This window comes from Rissa tridactyla, chromosome 6 (assembly GCF_028500815.1).
Source record: "Rissa tridactyla isolate bRisTri1 chromosome 6, bRisTri1.patW.cur.20221130, whole genome shotgun sequence".
NCBI classification, from domain to species: domain Eukaryota; kingdom Metazoa; phylum Chordata; class Aves; order Charadriiformes; family Laridae; genus Rissa; species Rissa tridactyla.
Genome location: NC_071471.1, coordinates 70488153 through 70513823, shown reverse-complemented (window position 1 = coordinate 70513823; position 25671 = coordinate 70488153). Strand labels below are relative to the sequence as shown.

Below are 25671 nucleotides of genomic sequence, written 5' to 3'. Positions count from 1 at the left end.
AAGCATTTGTTTTGTATACATTTTTCTTCACTGGAGAAAGAGAAGAATTTCCACTGTCACTGTGATATCGCATCTTTTGGGGGAGCGGATTGTTAGCTTTATTTATTTATGCAGCACATGTGTCAGGTATTACCAAAGTATTTCACGTTTATTTTAAATGAGACAAACTCCTTTGACAATGCATTATTTCTAATGTATATCATACCTCACATTCATCTCCCCCCCCCCCCCCCCCAAAGCTTCCATACATACAGATATTTAAAGAAGGTTAAAATATAACAAAGCAGCATTAATTGACACAATGGCTTACCAGGCATAATAATCTCAGGAAAGCCCATTTTCCGAGCCACGGCTGTTGACCTATCCACTAAGTGTGGAAACTCTTTCCTAATCTGATGAATATCTCCTGGAAGAAGTTTCAAAGTCACCCACAAACCTGTTGTGTAAAACGCATGATTATTAAATTGCTGGTTTTTTTCTAGTTACTAAAAATTTCTTTCTACACATTTACAAAAAAATACGCTTTCCAAAGTACATTAAAACACTCAAAAAAAACCCCACCACTTTACGCAGAAACAGGAGTAGAGCACACATAAGTATGTCTGATTATATCAGACTTTGTGGAAAACTGCATAAAATCCTCAACTGGAAGCTGGCTGGCTAATAAAAAACCTGAGAAACTGGAAATCTGTGCACGATAAGGATTCGGGCCTTTGTATTTTGCACTTCGCAGCAATACCATGTAGAAGGCGTCTCGGCAGGGAGGAGTTAGGCAGATGTTCCAAAGTAGATGCATACAGCTTCCCATACGCAGCCTCACTAAAGCCAAAAGTTTTACTCACAGTCCAAAAATCTCACCAGAACAGGTCTCCATTCAGAAGAAAAACAGGTTACCAGCACCATACAACATAAACTGGAAGAAGGAAACCCTTGGTTATCAGCTGGACCCACTGAAGTCCGGGCTGTGAAAACAGAAACAAGTCTACTGTGCCCTTGGCACGAAGCCGGAGCGACCCCAGAAGAATCCCTCCTTGGGATTTCCAACTTGGAAAACTAGACTTCTTTCATCACTTAAGTATTCCACAAAGGGTCTCGTGGAAATACAGTTATTAAGCCATTAGCAGAACTGCCTCAGGCTTTCATCTCTCCTTTGAACTCTCACAAGTTCTTCCTAATGAAACGTTTATCTTCCACAAGAAGAGAGAGAAGCAGCAATGTTGATCTGAATGGAAAAACTTACGTATTACAACCAACCAATATTGAGATGCCAACAGAGAGAGCACCAACGGCAGAAATGCACCCTGAATTGATTCATCACCACCACCCCCGTAAGTTGTTTTTCCTGTGCTGAGCACAAAGAAATCTACAGCATCAGCTTTACAGAGTTGACATTTTTCTCTTCGGTAGCAGAAGGCGCCACTAAAAAGCCATTGCTTGCCAACTAACATCAGGCACACTTGTTACAGGAAAAAGATATCAAACTGGGGTGGGGGAAGAAGTCTTACACACTTGGTAGAGTGACTGGCAATCAAGTTTAAGCATGAAATAATTACAGCAGCAATTTGCAGAAGAAAATCCTAAAATTAAAATCTATGAAAAATACCAAAAAAATACTCATCCATAAAACAAATTGTGGGTTATCCTGTTACAGTCACAACTAACTATGCATTCATTTTGGATATATTTGGCAGCTAGCTTTCTTTTCTATTAAAGTCTCTTATAAAAGGCTATATGCTGACTTGCTGCCAGAGATGGTTCTAACAGCTGCCGTTCCACTCAAGAGTAACTGTACCTACTCTGACTGGCTAAGCGACAACTCCTAATCCTTTTCTGTATGCTTGGCCACCTTTCTTAGGGAAAGAATCTGAAATGAACTGAAGCAGCTGAAATGTTTCCTCCTTTCTGATACACTATGGCCACAGGTGAAAACAGGAAGGGAAAGCAGATCTAAGTTCTCCTCTTTAGCTAATGGATAACTTTAAAAAAAAAGTTTATTTAGATTTTCTTTTTCTATTAATTAGCAAAAATCAGCAAAAGAGTATATCATTTTCCTTGGGTCTATTGTTCAGATACCCCCTACATGTGGTATCACCTACATAGTGCTTGGTGAAAACTCCGCACTGGCCTGCATAACACCTTATTAATCCATATTCCCAAAAAATTATTGAAGTCAGTACAGAAATAACTGAGCCATCATGCAATTCACTTTTTACCTGGCAGACACGTTATGATCATGAAGTGTTGTACACATACACACCCAAAGAACCAACCCAGACTTTGGAAGTGAACTCAGGTTCACGTCAGCAGAGCACAGGCTGAGCTAGGAGCAGTGACCCCAGCAGCCCGTGAGAGAAGGGATCCGTGGAGGATCCATGGGGTTGCCGTGCTCTGGCTCCATCCTTTCCACAGCCAAGCTCGGGTGGGAGAGGTGCTGGCAGAAGCAATGCCCTGGCCCTCTTGAGAGGGAGCCAAATGCTGCAAGCGCAGCCGCAAAGTGGAAAAATAAGGCGAAGGAAAGGACGGGAGAGAATATCCCTTCCTTCAACACGAGGAGGTCAACGTCCACAGCTCAAGGGCACAAGGGCCGACTCCCTGAGTCACCTTTTCCAGTACAGAAATATAAAGATGTCCAAGTGATGGACAATGCAGAAGAAGGATGGACAACCTGTAGCGTTCACACGGGGCGGGGGGAAAGATGCGGGGCAGGGAGGCCAGCGGAATGAGCCCTGAAGGATGGGGAAGAGGGGGAACAAACCGTGCAAACACATCTTCTGTTACCAAACGGCAGTGAACAAGCGAAGGTAGTATTATGCACCTGCGATTCCAAAAGTAAAACCATCACATGTTGCAAATCAAGCGATGAGCAGTTTTAGGTACACCGGTGTATAGAAAGAAGAGTACATACCCTGACCCTTGTGGTTAACTTCTTTAGCAGCAATCACTTTGTTTATAACAGTCTGAAGGAAATCATTCTCCCCTGCCACCCTGGGTGAAAAACGGGATGATATGTTCAGCTGCTTGTGTCGAATGGCGTCATCCAACGCTAGCCTGGAGGATGCACATGACGACCAACACCAGGAAACAAAGGGTCACAGAAAACCAGAAGTCACAGTAACAAGGGAACACAAAAGATCATATCATAGTTGTGACAAAGAGTATTTATTAGTCAACGCAAGACAAAGGACAGGAAAGGTAACAAGACAGACAGAGGAAGATCATTAATCAGAAGAATGCTGATCTACCACCGAGAAGTACAGCACACCTGCGTTGTGACTTCTCCCTTCAGGGACACACATGCACAGGCCCCAGTGACGCTTTGCGAGGGGAGGAAGGATGTCTCCCACCCGAGAATCCCCTGGTTAAGCAGTGAAAAATCTACACAGGCACTTTTCTCTTAAATGGATGTAGCAGACCGGCCCTGCAGCACCTCCAGGGTCACTTCTGTCAGTCTATAGGTTAAGCAGCAGTGCGTACCGTCCGAAGGAAAAGCTACCGTAAATCTCACAGAAACGGCACAGGAAAAGAAAAGCAGATAATCCAAACGTACTGTTAAACTTGATGAATAAATGAAAAGATGGAAACTATAAATAAACAGCGGCATTAAGTGTCATTTAAGTAATCTTGCCAAGTGCTTTTGACAGCCATTGTGTTGGTGGCTAGTGAATGAATACAAACAAACAAAGATATGAAAACAGAATTGCATGTGGTACAACAGAAGCAAAGCATGGAATGAGAAGAAAAATGTGGCTCATATACACAGCCTAAGTCTACGTTGGAAATAATGACACCAGTATTCATGGCGTGTTTTCACATTATTCATACTCTTTGCAATATACTTTTTCAGAAAAATGTTTTAATTTAGTGTGGCAAAAAAAAATAAATCACATTGTACATCTTTTCAAAAAGCTGATTTATATATACAGAAAAAATAAATCAGTGTTAATGGAGCAGAAAACTAGATGTTCCATTAGCATCCACTTTGATACACAAAGATTCATTTTCAGTGCATACTTCCACGCTCACTAAAAAATAAGCTTGCTATTGTTTACCACACAATAAACATATCATGAATGCGCTCTTCCCTAAAAACTCCTGTTTTCCTTGACAAATGGAATTGTACTTCTGATTTTCACATTAACACCCTCTGCACCACTCCAGTGACACCGGAGGAAACCGTTCCAGAGAGGAGGCAAACACCTGCTCGGCTCCTTACAGCGCCTGCACACCTTGCCATCCTCTCGGTAGCCCTGCATCAGACCACAACGGCTTCCTCAATTAAGCCTATTTTCCCAAATAAATTTAATTGAAGACTACATTATTTCAAGCTTCTTTTTAAAAAAAAAATGTTATTAAGAGTCCTCTGAATAGCCATTAGCACACTAATCAAGGAATTTAGCTCACATAACTATGTTTTGCCTTTTCGAACAGATGGCGGTCTACCGTTTCACACATCGGGAAAACTACGCATTCATATTTTACGCACATTTGACTTATCCCTTCTACCTTTCCCCACTTCAGGAAATGGAATTGAAAAAAAAAAAAAAAAGACCCTATGAACTATGGATGGAATAGAGTATTGCCACACGTTCTCTTTTTGTTCCTAAGCTTCTGCTTCTAAAAGCATTTTCTCTGCACATATCTACATATTCACAAAAACTCAGGCTATTAAACTCCTATTTCTTAATATGATCTTGTGGCTTGAAGTCAAAACTGATCTTTGATATTACATTAAATTTATACATACTCCGTACTTTAAAGGACACCAAATCCGTATTTGCTATTAGCTAATTTAATTATCATAAAATAGCATCTATCAAACTCCCTGTCAGCGAGGAAAGGTCCGCAGGTTGAGATGACTAAAAGTAAGACCAGGCCCATGTAGCAGACTGGTCTCCGCGACGCTGTGAGCCAGCTGTAACAGGATGCGCAGCAGGAACATCCTCTCCCTTTCTACTCAACCAAAACACCTAACCTTGCTGGTAAGTCTCGCATGATAAAATTGAATTATGAGAAGATATTGCAGGAGTATATCAAGCCACCCTTCAAATTCTCAACTTCCGTTTGTACTCCAATTACCACGGCCCCTACTATGAAATTATATCTGCTACCAAGAAAAGTTAAATGTTATTGTTTACTAATTTCACAGAAGTCACCTGCAGCGGATGTTGGTAACGTTGCTGGTCTTTGTCAACCTCAGGCACAGCTAAACCAGCAATGCGCTTATTTTAAGCATTTCACCTCTTTACACATTATCACCCTGGCATCTTTAAATAAAGTGAAAACAAGACTGAAAAACGGGGGACGCGTGCTTTAAACTCCAGACTTCAAAAAAATAAAAGTTACTGGGGCTATTGCTATTATAACTAATGGGAAATTATCATGAAGAAATATTAGTAAGTACAACTCAAGATAAAATATCACACTTCAGAATATCTACAGAACACTTCCAACCAAAAGTCTAAATTTTATTATTTCTTTCAAATTAAAGTTAAAATCCTAATTCTTTCACATCTGCTCATTCTTAAAACTATTCCCTACTTACGGTTGAAATGGTATGAAGTGCTGTTTGTCCTCATCGTCAACTTTTCCATTAATTATGTCAGTAACATCCATTACTGAAAACAAAAACAAAGCGTACCGAATTTAGTGATCAACACGGGCAGAGGGATACTGAAGGAATACCCTGGGAGACAGGAAGCAATGGTGACTCAGAAGAGGGGTGGAATTATCACCAACTGCGCAATTCCAGAATTTTCCTATAGAATAACATCATGTGGCAAATAGCCTTTGGCACCTGTAGCTAAATGCGAGTCCTGAAAGCGACAGTAAACTCTACAACACAGCCATCGGTCTGACTAACCTGGACCCGGAACAATTCTGAGCTTTGACAACCCCACGGGAGTTTCACGACCCAACTTCCTACGCAAGACTAGAGCGTGATATGGACAGATACAGCGCACAGAGAGTTACCTGCCACTCCAAAGGGGCGCCGTAGCCCAGAGGTTAGTTTTCTTGTGTTGTTGTCCCTCAGCTCCATCCTGCCCACTCGCACAATCTGACAGACAAAACTGATCTTTTCTCTTTTCAGGTCTTTGCTGCCCAGGTCCTAGAAACAGCAGATTCTTCAGATTACTGTATAATACTTGAATTTCAAGTACCATTTTAGTAGGCAGAAGGTTTGCTGCTCAGAATTTCCCTTCCCCTTGCTAGCCTCTAGCACCGGGGCGAACTATTCTCAGAGTAAAGGAGAAAGGAATTTTTCTAACAGCACTTAACTATTTTATCTTGACTTCTGTGTAATTAATTGCTAAGGAGGCCAAATCATTTCTAGTAAGTTAAAACTTCTTCGAGCAACTTTGGTTTTAGCCAGGTGTCGAGAATTTTTAGTAACCGCTTATGAGAAACAGCTCATGTGAGCCTTCACCAGGACCGTTACCTGCAGAGGTGACACCACGCTGTTTGCATACAGACCATGACATTCCTCGGTTATTCATGAGCTATGAAAACAAGCGCCTTAAAATTTGCCAGCTGAACCAAGTGCAGACACTTACGGTGAATACTGCTCGAAGGTTGTGCAATCTGTCTATATCTTTGGGGAGTCCACAGCTTGACCATCGCACCAAGTAGTTTTCACTGAAAGAACAAGATTTTGAGGACTTTTTGTTTAAATGACTTCCTTTACCACAAGCGGATACAATCAACTTGAGAATTTACGGGAGATTATTTTAAACACAATCTACTTGTTCTAAACAAATTGATATTTACTTAGTGGAGTTCTGGCATTTCCCCTTGTGTATATCACTTATAAAAAGTAAGCAGCTCGTCAGCAAGAGAGTGCAGGAAGCTCTTTAAGGAAGCAGGGGATGTAGAAATCAAACTCTCAGATTAGTGCCGAGGCTGCTGCTAAGCGAGGGCCCCGCAGGTGTGTTCAGGTCTCACTTCAGCTCTGCGCTTGAGGAACCACGGGCACAGCCTGTTGAGGAACGGTGCGACTCTGAAACCTACCCACAGACTTGCCTGACGCTGTGCTGAACACGATGACCAAGTGCTGCTGCACTGTCGCTTCCCAGGTGACCCTTTGCCACGCAGTTCACAGAAATTTGACTTTCATAAACCCTCTCATCCTGCAAAACTACCTCACTACTATAACTGAGTAAGCACAGATTAGGGAGTATACCCGGGAGTGCACTAACCTGATAAATTTGGATTCCAGTGGATCATACAGAGACATCAGGACCTCAGCATCTTCTCCTATTTTACAGACTACATTTTTTAAATTTACAAATAAAGCAAACGAAGGAGTGGCAGCAAACTTGGCTTGTCTGTTGATATCGATATTCTGTTTCTGAGACTGTAATTCAAGAACAAAAGAAACTCAAGTTTAACTTAGCCTAAGAAATATCCAACCAGTATAAATCATTCCTAAAACCTTTAAGACAGAAGAAGAGGGGGTTTCTGTTGAGCATCTACTCCTGTAATCTTTGTTTGTATTAGGATTTACAACAAAATGCATTTTCTGGATCTGTCTTGAAATGCCACACCATAAGGAGAAAGAAAAAAAAAGAAAAAGGGGGAGACACAGATAGACAGATGACCAAAGAAGAGAGAGATGTCTTCACTTATTAATAAGAGAGCTAAACAAACGGAGGAAAAGACAGAGCCTGAAATATATCTGATAAAAAAAAAAGAGAAAGTTTGTTCTTCGCTTTGTCTGACGGTTTTCTGACAGGCACAGAGTGCCAAGAAAGAAAGGAGAAAAAACAATGCCATTTCTACAGGTTACCAACCCCTGGAATTTAGCTCCCATGAGCTTTACCACAAACTACTTTATCCAGGCAGAAGGGAGGAACGCATATGGAGGGAACAAGAGGGAAAGCGGCTGAGGCAGGGACAAAGAAACAACTTTGGATGCAAGAATTTAATAGTTTAAATCCCATTTAAACCAATGTACTTTTACACCAAGTTTGGTAAGGGCTGCAAGTGTGCATATGGCCTATTACAACTCAACAGGATCCAGTAACTCGTGAAGTTGCGCTAATGCATTCATGAGCAACTCCTCAGGAATACCATGCTCCAGCAACTGCTGCTGACACTGGCAGGGCTTCTTCCTTTGAAAAGTATTTGAATTGTAAAGAAGCTGACTATTCAAGTCTGAGAACGTCTTTAAATATGCGCTCCTTGTTTCAACAAACAGATTTTCAGGATTGGCATAGAGAAATCACACAAACATAACGAGGAATTGTTCTACTTGATTCTTAAAAATCAACCCTCATGACAACCTACCGTACAAACCTGCTACATACGCATCTCTGCTACTAACCAACAGACATAGTCAACTTACTCATATAGCTCTTAACCACAAATTCTACTAAGCACTTTAAAGGATGAAAAAGACAATTAAACAGCCTCAGCCGTAGAAGCCTGATAACTCTTCAGAAAAGTATCAAATTCTTCATTGCCAATGCTATGAATAGTCAGTCACCTAGTTCACAGTCTTACATTTCAAAAGCTACAGTGCATAGAGTATCTTACTTTTTCCTCCTGTAGCCTCTCTTCAACTTGCTTGGAAGCTATTTCATGTGCTCTGAAAAGACTAATCGTGCTGGTCTGCTCTGGGTCCAAAATATTGCCATCTTCATCTCTAACGACCAGATCTAAATCAAGAATTCTAAACAAACACAAAAAATATACTTGTGAATTAACAGTGCTCAAATAAATGCTTAAAAAACACCTGTCAAGAGTTTAAAGTCATGCACAGATGATGTATGACTAAAAAAAAAAAAAAATCATTTGATATACAATAAAAAGATTTAACATGTCACCAACTCCAGAGATAATCATCCCTGGATGGAAGTCACTTTTTCCTACAGCACAGAAAGAACCGATGTAAGTGAAATACCAGAACAGCTGGGGAAGTAATTTCTTAAACAACTAAATTTGCAAGAAACTTCGTCTGCTCCTCTGATTCATCTGACAGTTTGAACAAACAACCACTACAGTCACACCACGTGTAAACTGATCAGTTCATTTCATCCCATCCCACGTTCTCCCCCCAAAGCAGGCAGATTCACGTTTTAACAAAAACCGACGAGATGTAAGAAGGCCTAAGTTGTCTCCCTTTATTTAAAGCAGAAGCCAGATTTCTGTCAGCAGGGAGTTAACATCCGTGATTACCTTCTGCAGAGAGAAAGGTTTCTGCCATAATCAAATCCAGTCTTAGGAAAGACCTTTCGCATTTTTCCATGATAGTAAGGTACTGGCAGCAGAATAAAGGATTAAAAAAAAAAAAAATACAAATCATATCTAGGTTGATCTACATTTCTGTACCTCTCTTCCCTAAGACTGACCTCCTCACCTGTGCTTCAATACATATGGTCCCTATTTTCTTCTTCTAACTCTGTAGTCACCTCTCATGATGGAGCTGCTGTAACTTTGGTTTTGAAATATGTTTGATCAATGAGCTTAAATCAAACTTGCAGTGTCTGATAAGCCACACTGCATGAGGTCCATGGTTTATCTGAGAGAGAGTCCCCTTTGGACATGACCCGCAACCACTTGAAGAGCAGCACAGGAGCTGTGGCAGACGAAGACGTGTCTCATGTACTCAGAGGATCACTCCTTGTCCCTCCCTGACAAGAGGGAAACCTGGAGGTTTGAAACAAAGCCTTGAGCGAGCCCAATTAACTGCATCATGTTAATTCAAAGCTGAACGAACATCGCTCAAAGAAGCACCTCCTGAGCTCGGCTCTAACTGGAACTAGTCATCACAAAACTCTCTTAAGGACCATCAAGCTCCCAGGTTAAGTTTTCTCGTGAGAAAGTGGTTTCATCATTGAAACCAAACAGAAAAGCAGCCAAAATCATCTTGCTCCTCCCCACCACTGTGTCCTGGACAGCAGCAGATACATCCACTGGCCACTTGTATCGGAACCGCCAGCCCGGGCCGAACAAGAGCAGAGTCCTTCTGCAGAGGAAAAGGTAACTCAGAAATCCAGAGTAAAGATTCCTCACTCAGCCTACCACACACCAGCAGGACAAGAATGTTTGCACAGACTGTCAAATAAACAGAAGCAAACACTCCTTGGATTTAATTTCATTGTTTTATACTTGCAAATGATGCCTGGGTAAAAAAAAAAAAAAAAAAAAAAACACTGAAATTTTTTCCAAAGTGTCCCAGTTACAGATTGTTGCAACTGAACAAGAAACATGTTTTCACAACAAAATTACCTGACCCAATTTCTGAAAAACATTAAAAATACAAATTCATAAGACCATTTTTACTTCCTCAGTTATTTTGACAACATGCAGTGAACTGGTTGTCTTTATTTATAGAAAAAAGAATCCTATTTACAAATCAGTATTTCACAAAACAGGAAAAGTTAGGATATGATTAGATCAGAAAACATTCATAAGACGCATAATGAATTCCTTCTGTCTGGATATTGAAATCATCATTCGTGCTTATTTTAGACAAAAGTGAATGTATGACTACATTAGAAACATATGGTATCTTTCAGTTGCGAGTATTTACTCAGAAGTTCAAATTCACTTCCCTCCTGTACTCCACAGAGAACGTTCTGATCACTTAATTAGTCCATCAGAACATTATGAATATAAAGCACAGCGCAAGATGTTCCACTGTATTTGAACGCTGCGCATCTGGAGGTTATCCAGAGTAACTTTAGCCAACTCCTTAGCCAGATGGTAAAATACAGTAGCCAAACAAATAATATCAACAACATCTGGTTAATTGTCTACTGAGGTACAACAGTTCATCTCTTGGATTATAAATGCTAATTATGGACTGAATGCAGTTAGTGATGATTTTTTAATTTTTTTTCTGTCTTTTAAATCCCAGCTTTTGCTGCTAAAGTGCATGAACGGATATACTGCAAATTTGGCATTTTTAAAGGATAAAACACAAATAGCTGAAATCTGATGAGTTATTTACATCACGAGGGATTTAAAGGCTGGCTCACTGAAAACTCTTCCAGTCCCCAGGTGCGCAGTACTACAACACAACGCTGTCCCTCAGTATTCAAAACACTCTTTCAAATAATTTCCTGATTGAAGAGTAAGGTGTGATTTCTCATTTTTCAATCAAAATGCAAAGTCATAACTGTAGAGACGATCTGAAACCTAAAATTTTGCTTAAATCCAGACCACTGTTTGCAGAGTTAATAGGTCTGAATGACTAACATATCTAACATATGCAACCTATACCGCTGTCTTTCTTTTTTTTTTTTTGGTAAATATTTCCTTCACAATTTCCATTCTCTTCTATTAAAAAAAGATACTTTGCTTTTATTAAATCTGTCTGTTAATCCTCTGGTACAAGCTGAATACTATATAAGCAGAGGAACAATGAGCTAAACGATGCTTCTGAGCCAAATCCTTCAACATCACATTACAGCTAAGTGACTTCAGGGCACCGCAGCTGGTGGTGCTGAGAAGGCAACAACTGTTTATGCTGCAGAAGCAAGTAGAGTTTAAATTGTATTTTGAACGGAGGCAATACTTGCGCTTTTCAATTGACCTTAAAAATTGCAGCTTAATACCAGTATGAAATTGATAATATCATCAAGCAAGCGAGAGTGTTACATATGGATTCCACTTGTCATATTATAATTTGTACTATACTTTAAAGATCCTGTACCAGCTTAATTCTTAATCTTGCTCTCACAGGACTATATATATATAGTACTATCACATCTCCATAAATACCAGAATAAAAGAATCCTGCAAGAAGTCATCAACAACTAATGTGTATTACGAAAGCTGATTTGGTTCTAAGCATAAACACTTGGAAAATATTGTTCACAAACCTGTTGCCATAATCAATTTTGGCAGTCACTTTCTTTTTCAGTTCTTTGAGCTCGTCTTGGGGTAGGGTCCCAGAGAGTATTTGGGATCTCCACTCAATAAGATCATATATCATGTGCCGCACATTGCGAAACATTTCTCTGTTATCTTGCTGTTTGGAGGAAAAAGATGGGTCAAAGTTAGTTTTGAAGTCAAGTGAGCATCTTTTAAATACATATAATAAATTGCAATTCTAAAATACAAATTCAAAAGGGTAAGAGTCTACAATTAGCTCTAAAATAGGAGTCTTACTTTCTATAGCACACAACACTGCACACACAGCCTCTTACGCTCTGCTTTAGGTATCTACGTATGTGCACATGCTTGTGTTTACCTTACCTTAAAAGCCAGGTCATGCTGTATTCAGAACAAGCAATGCAAGGGAAAGGTATTCTTTTTTTGGTTCAGAGTAACTTTATTCAATAACCTTCTATACTGAGTAGAGCAGGACTAAAAATGCTGCATTGTAACAGCAAGAGGCTCAAGTTCTGCAACATTCCATCTGCAACACCTTACGGGATCCTTCCCCCCACTCCGGTTAAACCTTCAGAGTAACACTTTAACGTTCCTCAGTGTGCAAAGCTGAGTGCACCAGTGTCTTACGAGCCCACCGGTAACATCTGAAGGGAAGTGAAAAACCAGGAAAGCACTAAACCTGGTAGGAAGTCTAATACCTTAATTGTTCATAAAGGCAGGACACACAAACTTTCTTTGGCAACATCCAAAAAGATAAACTTCCAGACTTACAGAGGGAGACACCTCTCTTCCAGAGCATTTTCTATACGCATGCCCATACACACGTGCATTCAGAGACAAATAATCAAATCTTTAACCACAAAACAGAATTTGACATGTTGGTTTAAGCTGCGGACAGTGCACATGCACAATTTTAGCACAAACAAACAATACTATGCAACACTGAAGTTGCAGAACAAATGGCCTATTTTTATTGTGAAAGATAACGTTGAGACAAAGATGACATAGAGACCCTGAATGCTTTCATCTTACCCAGAAGCAGCCTCTCTTACTGTCTTCATAACCTCCAAAATCTCAGCCATTAGTTCAGTACACTCTTAAAAAGAAGAAATCTTTCTAAAAAACCTTCACCAATGAATTATTCAGGCTGCGCGAAGCTATCTTTCATTCAAACTGCACCCAGGCCTTATTTGACTGAAAACAACTGGAATAATTAAATAGTTAAAATAAAATTCTCTGCTTTATAATAAAAGACAACAAAAAACTACAGAAGGTGCAGGAGAAGGATATGACAACTCAGACTCAGGGAACAAAATACCTAACTGTGAAACTTAACGACTTCAGTCTGTTCAGATTATCAAAAAGCTGCCCTGATTATAGTGTGAGAACCTTCACAGAGAGAAAATACCCGTTATTAAAAGCTCTTTAATGTAGCAGAGAAAGACACAACAGGAACATATGGCTGGAAGCTAAATACAGACAAATCCAAATGGGAAAAAGGTTCCTGCTTTTCGATGCTGCAGGCAATCGTAAACTCGTGAGATGAAGAACATGCCACGTCCTCTGCCATCTGAAAATCAAAACTGAATACCTACTCAATGTTCAAACACAAATTACGAACTGAATAAAGGCATAAATGTGGTCATTTAATGACTTTTGATATGCCAGATGTGGACAACATGGAACAACTCTCTAATCTGCAGATTAGCCAGTTTGAAACCGGCTACCTCCAGTAAACCATTCTCCCTTGAAAAGGCAGTTCCAGTGCACCAATGCTCTTTTTGGCAGCTGACCACAGGCAATTAATCTAACAGGTATCCTTGAGATACAAATATAAACAAACTCATTAGTTAATTACCTACTCGGAGCGAAGCTGTAACAGGGACTGGAACCCTTTCTGCTACTGAACTGTGACCACTGGCAGCATCACACCTTGCCTGCTCTGGAATTCAAAGTTATTAGCAACGCACTGCAGCATTGTTTAGCTGTTCATGTGTCTGCACGGAAGTAAGCGCGTGACAAATGATGCTAAACATTAACGGTTAGAACAAGTGATTCCCCCACCAGGAGAATTTTATCATTTCCTAAAAGTTACTGCTACAAAAAGCACACACAAGTCTTGGTAAGAAAACTTCTAATAATGTCTATTGCTACTCCTCCTTTCTTATTGTACGTGCAGCACAACCAAGCCTTGTGCAGGTCTGCAGGCGGTATTTCTCTGACATTAAGCAGTATCAGATTTCATACTCAGCATAATCCCCCCCCCCAAAAAAAAAAAAAGACATTGGGGTCAAAACGTAACCATCCCTGTCCTCAGCAGCACACAGCCGCGGAGCCAAGGGCAAAGCTGTTCTCAGGGCCCTCTCTAGATCCCGCTCCTCCTCGTTCGCTTCTGCCTGTCTACTTCTTCCTTGCTCCTCGAAGCACTCCTCAACGCGCGCTTGGAACTCAAGCATACGAAAATAATCAGGCACGTAACAAAGTCAAGATAAATTGGGAACAATCAAGTACAAGAATACTGAGGGGTAAAAGGCGTACACTCGTGATTTTTCAAAGGTTTAAGCTTACACCCACAAATTCAACATCAAATATTCCGTTTTTTCATAACGTAGATCAACAGCCTTAAACAGTTTCCTTCTTTTCTTTAACACAATCTACAGATTTGGAAACATCTAATATATCTCTTAAAAATCCAATGTATTCTGTATAATAGCCCCCCATTGAAAAAGGGGTCATAATCGCTCAACAATTTGCTTCTAGATCAAGGTAACCCACTGTAAAAACACGATTCTGCACAAGAGACACACAGTATTTGAGAAAACACTCAAAGGAAACACTACTGAGATTTGTGCCGTAACGTAGAAGATGCTAAATAGCTTTGCAGCATTAAAAGTGGCCTTTAGAAACAGTAAGAGAAGTGGAATTTCATTAGAAGTTCCTTCATACTTCTCACTCTACCTTTCACAGCATCACTCTTTTCACAAACCATATCCTGTTGTAAACGGTTTCCTACGTGGATACTTACAACATATAACTGCCGCCATATTATAGACCATTCCCGCAGCGTTGTGGTGACCTCCTGAATCAAGGGGAGCTCGTTGGGTATAACTGTTTCATGTTGTCTTCAAAGGAAGAGGAAAGAAAAGTTTTAATCGAGCGCTGGTTTTCTTAGGATGGCAGAATCATTTCTAAGACAGAACTGTTCATTTCCAAATTCAGTAACGACAGGGTTGAAAATAACACCGCTTATCACAAATTCATAAGCTAAAAAAAAGAACGTATTATCAGATCCAGGAGCAGCGACGTACACCAGCACAGCCACGTGATGTAAAGGGTACTTTGGTGGGCTGAGATTATGCTGCTTCCCCCCCCCCCAGCTCCTTATTTCTATACTCGGAAGACAAGGGCATCGACACACAGCTCACCATGCTGTTTCTTATCGAGATACTCATTTCACAAGAAGCAATCGAGGTGAAAGCCAGATATGCACGACTTACAATGCCATGATACTAACACACTTTTTTTTTTTTTTTTTCAAAATATTGGTCTTGCAAAGAAAAATTAAGCATGCATGTCATTACCGTTAAGTTTCTGTAGGACTTGTTTTAAAGTTATGTGCCATGAAAGTAAGAAACAACAGCTAGATCTTTTAATATTTCAGAAGTAGGGTACTTAAAGGTAGTTTTGTAATCAGCAAGAAAGATGTCATTATGCAGCAATCTCATGATTACTAGTTTTATCATTTACATATTTAACAGCGCATAAAAATAAATCGGGCACAAAGGAATAAAATATTTTAATCCTGTTTCACTCCATTTCATACCTGACTAATTAGCTATTCATTTCAGTCCACATTTTTTCTGGGGTTTGGGGTTGGCGTTTTTTCCTGTTTAACTAAACTTTTGTATCAATTTTATGAACTTTTACATGCATGTCCAGCAGTGCTGATTTTAGACATAAAGATCTGAACTTTAACAGCTGTTAAATAATAAAAAACAGCCCAAACTACTTAGTGGCGCAGACATCAGGCAAGGGAGCAGGAGAATCAAACACTGAACAGTTCGACAGAACAACTCAGTAAGGCAGAAAACGATGCCTGGATAATGGCTTTCAGTGAGGAGTCCAGTCTACAAGATTTACTGAAGAGGGAATTAAGAAATTACTTAAGTGTCACGTGCACAAACGAAAGGTACCTCCTATCAAAGGCCTCTCTTAATATACCAGGCAGAAGCCATAAGACTCAAGGGCTAAAAGATGAAAAAAGCTGGGAAACCTGAAATTAGAACTAAAGCAGGGGGCTGGGAGTGGACAAAGTTAATTTAGGTAACCATTGGTCAAGAGAATAATAACAGTTATAAACAAAAATGGGAAAATATTAATTCTTCTGAAACATTTAAGTTAATACAGAGAAGGTCATGCTTTAGCTCAACTATACAACGATGCCGCTGAGGACACTGCTAGCCAGAAGCACTGCTAATGACAGCACCTTTGAACTTGAGGTGAGTTACCAATTTAAAATATTTTTTTACATAAACACACACATTTTCATCACCAGCTCATTAGCTAACCGAAAATGAGTGTAAGTTATCTGATAATACACCAAAATCATGTAGATACAAATAGGAAAATGGATTTTCATTATTTTTGAATCAAACTTACCCTTTGCCTTCAACTATTGCTTCCTTAAGGTGTATATATGAGGCAGGAAATATGCCCTTTGAGAGGGAGGGAGAGGAAAAAAATATTTTCAATAACCAGTTGCATACAACATTTTATTTATTACCTAAAAATATGCCAAGACACACTGCCAGGTCTGCAGAGCCATTCACATCCTCTTAAGCATCAGAATAGTTGTGTTGTGGTGTTCTGTTTTCTTTTTAATGTACATTTACATTCTGTATGGTGTGTCCTACCAAGACGGTGTTATTGTAACCTCGGCAAATACAGACTCGGTGTTTTTGAACTTATCTTCACAATATCAAAGTAAACAGCAGTAATGCCCTGTCACAACTGGCCCTACAAAGGGGTGTTTCTTTCCCTAGTTCAAGGTAACGTTTGTCATGATTCTCCACATCCCTGGATGATGACACGCAGACGCAAATTAAAACAGGCTTGCTGTTGAAAGCATGGCAGACAGATGATTTTTAATAGATCCACTCCAAAGTGACATTTTGCCCGTAATTCAGGTGCACTGCTTGCTTTTCCTCCCGTCTAACCAGGCTTTCTTACCCTGCTATAAGGTGTTGCTCCTGTTCCCAAAGCATTTTCTCCAGTGTTTCCAGGCTTCCAGTTAAAATATACACTTTGTGAGAATGGGCAGTGTACCGGGCTGCCTTGCTGTGAAATCCATGTGCTGAACGCACACATCCTGCACTGCAGCCCCCAGTACACAGATTATATATAACGTAGCGTCTTCTACCGCCAACCTATCGGTAGTGCTGCAAGCCAAAAACCTCTTTCAACAGACAGCACTGCAAAAGGCCAGTCCCGCTTTTCTGAAAAAATGTTCTAAATTAATCTTGAGATTCCAGAAATACGGTAATGGTTTCAAACTAATTCAAGTCAAGTTGAGAAAAAAAGTCGCTCCACCTCACCCTTTGAGGTAGTAGTTCAGTTTTCATTTGGGAACGCAAAAAAAGAAATTCTTCGAAAGCTACAGAAACTGGGGGGAGACACGTGTGTGTCTCTTAGTCTCACTCAAAAAAAAAAAAAATCACAAACAAACAAAAAACCTACATTTAGCAGAGGTCAGACAACTGCAGCAACACGTGGAATTAAATTAAGCCAAGAAGAATGCGTAATTGCTTCTTCGGCTGTAAAAGGCATGTTCGTGAAATACGATTCCTAAGAAACGTAGTGTATTTCCCAAAAGTGAAAATATCAAAATAAAATAGAAAAACCATAGAACCACTCCTGGTTAGGAAACGGGTGGGACGAACCACACAACTCAGCTCTGTACTCTTCGACATGCAGACGCAACTCAAAATACACCTCTGTAGGCAAGCATTACATTTGAAGTGTTTTACTTTAAGTGAAAGAAGCAGCAAAACCAGAAGTCTTTTAATTCTGGTTAATTACTACCATAAAGTAAAACGCTAAAAATATAAACCACAATGTTATAAGCTGTATTTGTGCTGCTTGCTTTCTTTTTATTTCAGAAAGGCTGCTATAAACAGCACGCCGAAAGCCTAACAACGAGGCAGAATTACACTGCAGAAGATTCTCCCCCTCCCGCAGAGAACGACTTGAAATCACAACGTAGATCTCCATATCGCTTTCTGAGATGCGATTGCGTTTTAGGAGTAACCCGTTATTTAAAAGACAGTGAAACGAAGTGTCAGCTTCTAAATAGATCAACTACAATGTAAATTACTGAAGGTTTTACAGAGGGAAAGCTCTGGTACGCCAGTCGCTGCAGAAAACAAGCTGATGCACACCAAGCCACATCTATAGTGTTTGTACATACACATACCCTGAAGTCGCAAAAATTAAACTGCGACTCAGCTTTTAGGCCTTGCTAAAATAAGTTTCAGTTAATTTGAAAAACTGCCATTTACTATGGGTTGAGCCTACACACCAGCAGTGATCAGAGCGCAGGGGACACACGGTGAATCGCACCGTGACACGTGCCCGAGATCCCCGCTGTAACAACACACCCAATGCCGCAAGACATCTCTGCCCACGAGAAAAACGAGCACTCCGCTCTGGCAACACTTACCTTCTTGGATTTTTTTCGGAGTGTGTAACCTCTGTACCAACCTAGAAGGAAAAAAGGGAAAAAAAAAAAAAAAAAAACAAACATGAAAAAGTTCATTAATGTCACCTAGCAGCTGCTCCCTCCCAGCTCAGCAGCACCTTGACGTGGTTTCTGATCATGCTTCGCCCCTGCCAACGTGCACACGCACACCCCACCTGAATTTAAATTCTCCACATAACTAACATCCTGGCTGAAAGAAGTTCTTCTTGGAAGCCACAAAAATCGGAGTGATGATGATTAAATTGATGGAGAAGACTACATGACAGAGATGGCATTTGAAATGACGCATTTTACCGTCGTTCATTTCACTTCAATTAGTAACTTACCAACAGAAACAAACGAACTTGAGAGCATTAACTTTACAAAGATGTACCGTTTGACTAGTTCAATTTTAAAAGCTATCTAAGTGCCACAAATGCAAATTTTGAAATGTAGATCGGCCGTTTGTTAATCTCAGCAGAAAACAAGAATACTTTGGGATTTACAATTCACTCATCAAAATATATAAGGAAGGAGCCCCACAGCCTTAATTCAGCAAACTCCCCCCCTGCAGCAGCCCTGATGCCGTGAGGCTGTTCAGCCTGTGCCACGCTCCCGGGCAGCTGGCCGTGCCTGGAAAACCGGGAGGCAATGCCTCATTTATTGTGCCCCCGGTTCACGACACTTCTGCAAACAATCACCATGACAGCTTTTAGCGTTTCTCCGGCCGTCCCACTTCAGTGGGACTGGATAACCGAAGCGGAAACAAAACCCTACAAACCACAGTCCTTTTGCCCCTCTAACCCTGTGAACGGGGGGGTTGTACAGCAAAGCATTCCCCTCTCCAGAGGCCAACACAGGGGAGGGTGGGGGGTTCACAAAGCAGACTTGGAAAAAAAAGCCTCCTGATAACAACTAGGGCAGGAAGAAAATTCAAGGCAGACAACGCATGCTGATAAATTCATTACACTCTCAGACTAGAAATCCAAGTCAAAGTCTCAAGCACACAGGATTTTTCAGTCTGCTCTCCAGTAGCAAAGGGTGAAATGATTCATCATCCTCACACCACATCAGAAGCCTACCCTCCGCCACCACCTGGGGATGGTCAGTCCTATCTTCTTTAATCTGGTGCCTACAGCCATCACAGTTCCCATCCCTACAGAGGCTGCAACGGCCTCACATCTCGTGTTTCCATTGCTTTCAGCGAATATCAGCAAAAACCGCTGCTGAAAAGACCATGCACAGCTTCTGGCCCAGGTGCAAAGAGGGCAAAGCGTTTCTGCTAGCACTTACTCCGCTGGCTGAACTCTGAACAGACATGCAGAGTCCAATCCTGTTAAAGAACTAAATTCCCTCAGTTTTATAAGAATAACCCAACCTTTTGAAGTTCTGGAGTCTAAACCGATAAACACCGTAACTCTGATGGAATGCACTGTACAAACTAAAGGATGTACAACCATGTCGTCTCTGCCACCTCCCTTATCCCATCCCATCTTCTGCGCTGCCGTCTGACTCAGGACATCACACCGCACCTGCAGATTAAAAAGCCACGTAGCAAAGAAAGCTCCTCACCGCTGCACCTCTGCTTCCCGAAGCTTTGCAGCAAGAGCTACAAGAGGCTGCAGATAAGAAAGCAGCCGAAGGCCGAAGTCTGCCTTGGAGAACTGGCTGCCCTCCTGCTCATTGCAGAGGTCCTAATGCGGCCAGGCAAGTCCAACCAGGCTCTTCACTGGCAGCCACCACCTAAATGTTCTTCTTGCTGGGTACCAAGCCCGTAGCTGTGCAACGGGGAGCCGAATTTTCAAGGAGAGCTAACCGTCGCTCATTCAGCTGGAGGCACCGAGTCCTGCCATGAGCACGCGCATGTAAGGGCACTCTAATTTAAATCACAGAATGGTTTGGGTTGGAAGGGGCCTTAAAGATCATCTGGTTCCAGTCAACTACCCAAGATGTAAAAACTACTCAATTTCTTAGTTTCTCATCTGTAAGATGAGGGCAGCTCTCCTCCGCACACACACAGGCACTACAAAAACAAGCAAGCCCCTCACTAACATGAATTGAAGTAATTAAGGTCACAAAATTGTGATTTTTCTTCAAAGCACAATAAAGACAGGTTGTTATCAGACACCGGACAAGGGAAACGGAAGCAGAGCATAGTTTCTGCTTCAGGTGAGCAAGATCTAGTCCTCCACACTAAAAAAAGCAAGGGGTAGAGGGATGCGTGAGCACCTGTGCTTGTTAATGACGTTAAGAAGGTGTCCTAACACACCTATCAATCTACGTTATGGCCCTGTCTAACTTCAGCTCTTGATTTTGTAACCTCCACATTTTTGAGTTTTGCAGATCATGAAAGAAAACGCATGAAAAGCCCAAAGCCTGAGGGCAGAGAGGGCAAACGCCTGATGCCAAACACCTCCCTGGAGCACACGGCACAGAGCTCCAGATCCTCCTCACTCTCTTCACGGCCAATTCGCTTTCAGACGAAACGCCAGCACAAGGAAGACCGGCTGATGCCATAAATATTTTGCTAAAGTGACCTGGGCTTTCAAGTGGCTTACTGATGTGTCACAAGGTTTCTAGCCTCTCCTTTAACAAATATTACGAGATATAATGGCTGGAAATATGCATGCACATAAAGGTCCAACTAAGAAAACGGACCAGTGAAAGCTGAAAAAGACACTCAAAGGGAAACATTTGCTGCCGTTTCTCTTGTTCTCCTAATTACTACACAGTTACCCAGATAACATATTTGCTGCATTAAAAAAATAAAACACCCACCAAAAAACACCACCAAAAGCTGCAACCAACAACTGAACATTCCCACAGTATCAGGAATAACTCATTTGAAAATACTTATTTGGGGACCCAAACTCCCCTCCCACAGCAGCACTAGAAATGAACACAAGCTTGGTACTGAGGCTCATTTACTGTTATATTTAATGGCTATTCACCTTAATAAGCCGCGTTTATTGATCATACGTTCTGTTTGCCCATTGCACCAGATAATGTAAAGAAACAGAATTAAGAAAATAAAGATCAGGCAAGTAATAATTCAGAACGTGGCAAATATTTGTTTTGGAATAGCTGCTATGAAATACAATCCTTGCAAGATGAAGGATATTTATGAAGTCCAATGGCTTTGCTGTTTGGCTTTTCCTGTAAGGCTCTCAGTAGGAGGAGTGAGAAGTTTTCTAACTGAAAAACAAAACTGTCTGTAATTCTACCTGAAAGAAAGAGAAATGAATTTGACTTTCACGATCGATTATTCTATAGAGTAGCTTTTAAAGGCTGAGATTTAACAGTGAAATTTGCACATTCGTTCCCAATCTCATAACTCCTATAAAAACACAGGCTGTTTGCAACAAGAGTCCAACTTCACAGGATCTGCACATTGAATTGTTTGTACAAACATCTCCCTGCATTGCAGAAAAAAGTTTTCTTTTATTAAAATGTTCCCGTAATAAAAACAAACTCCAAAATAAAATCTACATATAGATAAAAAAATAAATCACCTTTTAAACACATAAGCAAAGTCCATCTTAGCAATCCATTCCAGCACATGGCAGCAACATGAAATCCTACCGAAAGCCGCCTGTCCTTAAAACAGGTCTTCCAGACTCTGCGTCTGAGACCCAGCCCTCCCAGCTCCCCAGCCTCTTTTGTCTGCGGAGAGGAGCCCAACCGAGCCAAGATTTACCATAGGCTTTTTCTTACAACAAAGCAGATTCGAGGGGATGACAACCCAACTAACAATCTACCACTTGAAATCCCATGGACACACACAAGTCTTCAAAACTGCTCCTAACTGAAGAATTATTGCAGAAAACCATTTAAAAATAGTCACGATTCTACAGTAGGATGCCAAGGGCAGAATGTATAATACAGCAGATATCAATGAAAGAAGCCGTATTTTTCCCCACAATCTAAAATACAGGGAAAAGGGGTAGACCTTTGAGAAGCACGATCACATACTCTGCAAAAAGGCATTACTGCTCTTCAAACGACTTTTCTGCCCCATGCTCATATTATTAGGGGGCTTTTCTTCAGATTGGCCCATCCCACCGCAGCCTAACACATCCCTGACATGGGCAGGACCGATGGCAGGGAAGTTCCCAGACGCACACCTGGACATTCGTGCAGATGCTACAAAACTTCCTGGGGCACAATCTACACAAGTTTCGTAGAGAGGAACTCGGAGATCAAAAAAGCTCGAATAATTACCTAATAATGGCAGCTCTGTGAACAAGAGAGATAAGAATTATGGCATCTCATTTCCCATCACAGCAGGTACGCAATGAGTAATCATTGTATAAAATGTTTGGAAGAACATTAACTTATTTGCATTTCTTTCACCATTAATTCATCCCATGTGCTCGAAGCCTAACAACCGTGAGAGTGCGAAGGGCCTTCTATTATTCGAGTCCAGGGGAAAAGTGAGTCATCTCCACCGTCCCACTTAGTTGGCAGCAGTCAGGATTTGATACGGTTTCACATGCCCTATTCATGATTCCAAGTTTCTCCCACATTCATTAAACAAATCTATTTATATATAAAAGTACAAAGCTGCACAATATTTAAATTATTCAATTTGCATTTAAAATTTTTGCTTTATTAGATTTTTATTAAAGCATATAATATCAGATAACGGAAGGATTACTCTGCTTAGAGTCAAACTTGGCATCGCAGCAGCAAGCTGAACTCTGTAAAACAATGCCAGCCTAGGAACAATGAGAAAATTCACTTGCACAGTAATGAGTAGAGCTTGTTACTTTTGTTGAAATAGCATTGTTTGGTTTAGTAAATACAATAATAAAAAAAACCTATTAAGCCAATATCTAAAACAAACGTATCGCACAGATGTAACAAAAGATCAATGTCTAGAGGAATAAATTAAATCAATATATTAAAGTAAATCACATTTCCTGAAGACTGTAAGTGTTACAATATTTTAAACAAACACAGTTTAGTTACATGTTAGTGATACCTTTCCAAACTGCAGCATGCCATAAAATTTCAAGTCAAATATCTAATGAAAGGCCTGTATTTTGCTTGGCTCAGTACCGGATCAGGCAAGAGCTGAAGAGTGTTATGACAATTTTCACATTCTGTTATCAAACTCAGCATTCAGATTCCCTTTTACACGGATCAAGGAGGAAAGATTTTGGTATATGTAATGTTTCTACAGCTTCATATCAAAAGAAGCAAAGCATCTGAAAAGCCTCAAATCAGTAACACATGTATCCATCTCATAAAACAAACATAAATAATTTAGGACCCAGGTGACTTTCAAATTCAGATTAAACTTCTTTTAGCAGCAGGCTCTTCTGCATTACCCGAGGGTATCCAAAAAGCATCTATCATTTCTCTAGCGTGGGATAGATGCTACAATTGATCCATACAAATAAAGCTGTGCAAACATCCATCTTCCATAGAAAAGGAAATGGTTATTCACCAGGTATCAACCACATGCATCTTCATTCACAGCTAGCAGTGGTTAATTCTGTGCTCATTAGAAATAATGTGTTTTGTCCTTTAGCGAGAAAGCAAGTCATTTGTCACCTGATAACACGAGAAGATAAAGTCACAAACAGAAAAGCAATGCCATCGCAAAACCAACGTTTACAAATGCAGCTTGTGCCATCTTACCTTCATACGTTTCCAGTATGTGCACGGTGTCGCCTATTTGTAGGGAAAGTTCATCTGGACCCCTGGCGTCATAGTTGTAGAGAGCTGGGCAGAAGAAACACTGCTATTAGCACAGGCAAGACAACATAACTTCCAGGATTTTTGTTTCTCTACGTAACTCTTTTTATCACTCATTGTTGCCATCTCAACCTTTTTGTAAAGGATTTTGTAAAAACAAAATTTGTAAAAATCTGGCCAAGTCCTTTAATCCATTAATATCTCCCCTTGTAACAAATCCCAAAAAGCCACAAGTCCACTTTCTAAAGACAGTCCCTCACTTCATTTAGAATGCTTTGCTTCTTCATAACAATACATTCAATTAATTTTTTTGCTGGACTTGTCTGTCTTCCAGCACTTTGTGTCAATTTTATGCAGTTCTGTAATGAGCGGCACTGTCTTCCGCTGTCAGCTCAACACACAGAAAACTTATCAAGTGTCTTTAGAAAACTCGAATTACCACCACTAATACTAAAGAATGATTTCTCAGTCACTTCATTAATTTCCTGCATGCATACTACATCTAAAAAACCTGTGATTTCAGAATTTCTGAGTGCCAGAGGTGACTGCACCAACCCACTGTCTTCATGGGAGAGACCAGTCCTACCCCTCATTATGTAGTATTATAACCAAGTTATACGTTGCTCACCAGCAAGCCCTGACAGCATCCACAACCTGCACCACCACAACCTGCAAATTCACCAAAAGCATTTGTTTTCACAAACATTCCTCAGCGGCTCCAGTCACAACCAGCGCGAGGAGAGACAATAAAGTGAAAACCACTTCCCTCTCCAGTGCCGAATTCAGAGAAAACCTGAAGCCCATGTCAAAGGACGGCTTTTTAAAAATATCCAAGGACCAACACTTCCTACCATCTGTCATAACTCTTCGGGGAGTGAAAGCATTTTTGTAATATGACTGTTACCTCAAAACTTTCTACCACCTCCCAGATAACCACTTGCTTTTCTTTCTACATTAGTTTCCAGGGACAGGGCTGGTGTGCAGCACTGGTCAGGAGTGCTCCAGTGGGACTCTCAGATATTATTTTTGGAACAGAAAGACTCAGATAAATTACGTGTAACTCCCCTTCTCGCAGGAAATCTTCACAGATGTTCAGGCCAAAAGAGTTCACAGGACATAAACGACACGTGCTGTGCCCATTACAGGTCACAAAGCACTTCCAGAAACACCTCAAACCTAAAAAGTACCGTAAGAGGCCAAAAGCCGCAGTTATAAAGGCAATGAGTTGGGACCCGGGAAGCACCCCCACTTACCTGCCCAGCTTTCTCCTATTCCCAAGCGGTCCCAAGAAGCAGGCTAGAGCCTGTATTACATAGAAGATCAACAACATAAATTACACCTATAAGAACTGGTAACTGGAGAAAAGTACTTTCTTGATCTCCACTCTGCTAATC

General features: G+C 40.7%; 1 protein-coding gene across 2 annotated transcripts in view; it reads right to left on the bottom strand.

The window, feature by feature from the left end:
* The window catches only part of DOCK1 (dedicator of cytokinesis 1), a 323977-nt gene that overhangs the window by 277569 nt on the left and 20737 nt on the right, over positions 1–25671 (bottom strand). The window contains exons 2-13 of one of the 2 annotated variants that reach the window (XM_054206749.1): positions 24221–24304; positions 18557–18597; positions 16498–16553; positions 14864–14960; positions 11826–11974; positions 8533–8668; positions 7194–7351; positions 6552–6633; positions 5971–6106; positions 5543–5615; positions 2906–3048; positions 311–436 (exon numbers count right to left, since the gene is read on the bottom strand). In XM_054206749.1, the coding sequence (XP_054062724.1) occupies positions 311–436; positions 2906–3048; positions 5543–5615; positions 5971–6106; positions 6552–6633; positions 7194–7351; positions 8533–8668; positions 11826–11974; positions 14864–14960; positions 16498–16553; positions 18557–18597; positions 24221–24304 (1281 nt within the window). The remainder of the gene's footprint in view (positions 1–310; positions 437–2905; positions 3049–5542; positions 5616–5970; positions 6107–6551; positions 6634–7193; positions 7352–8532; positions 8669–11825; positions 11975–14863; positions 14961–16497; positions 16554–18556; positions 18598–24220; positions 24305–25671) is intronic. The other variant, XM_054206750.1, reaches the window with a different exon arrangement.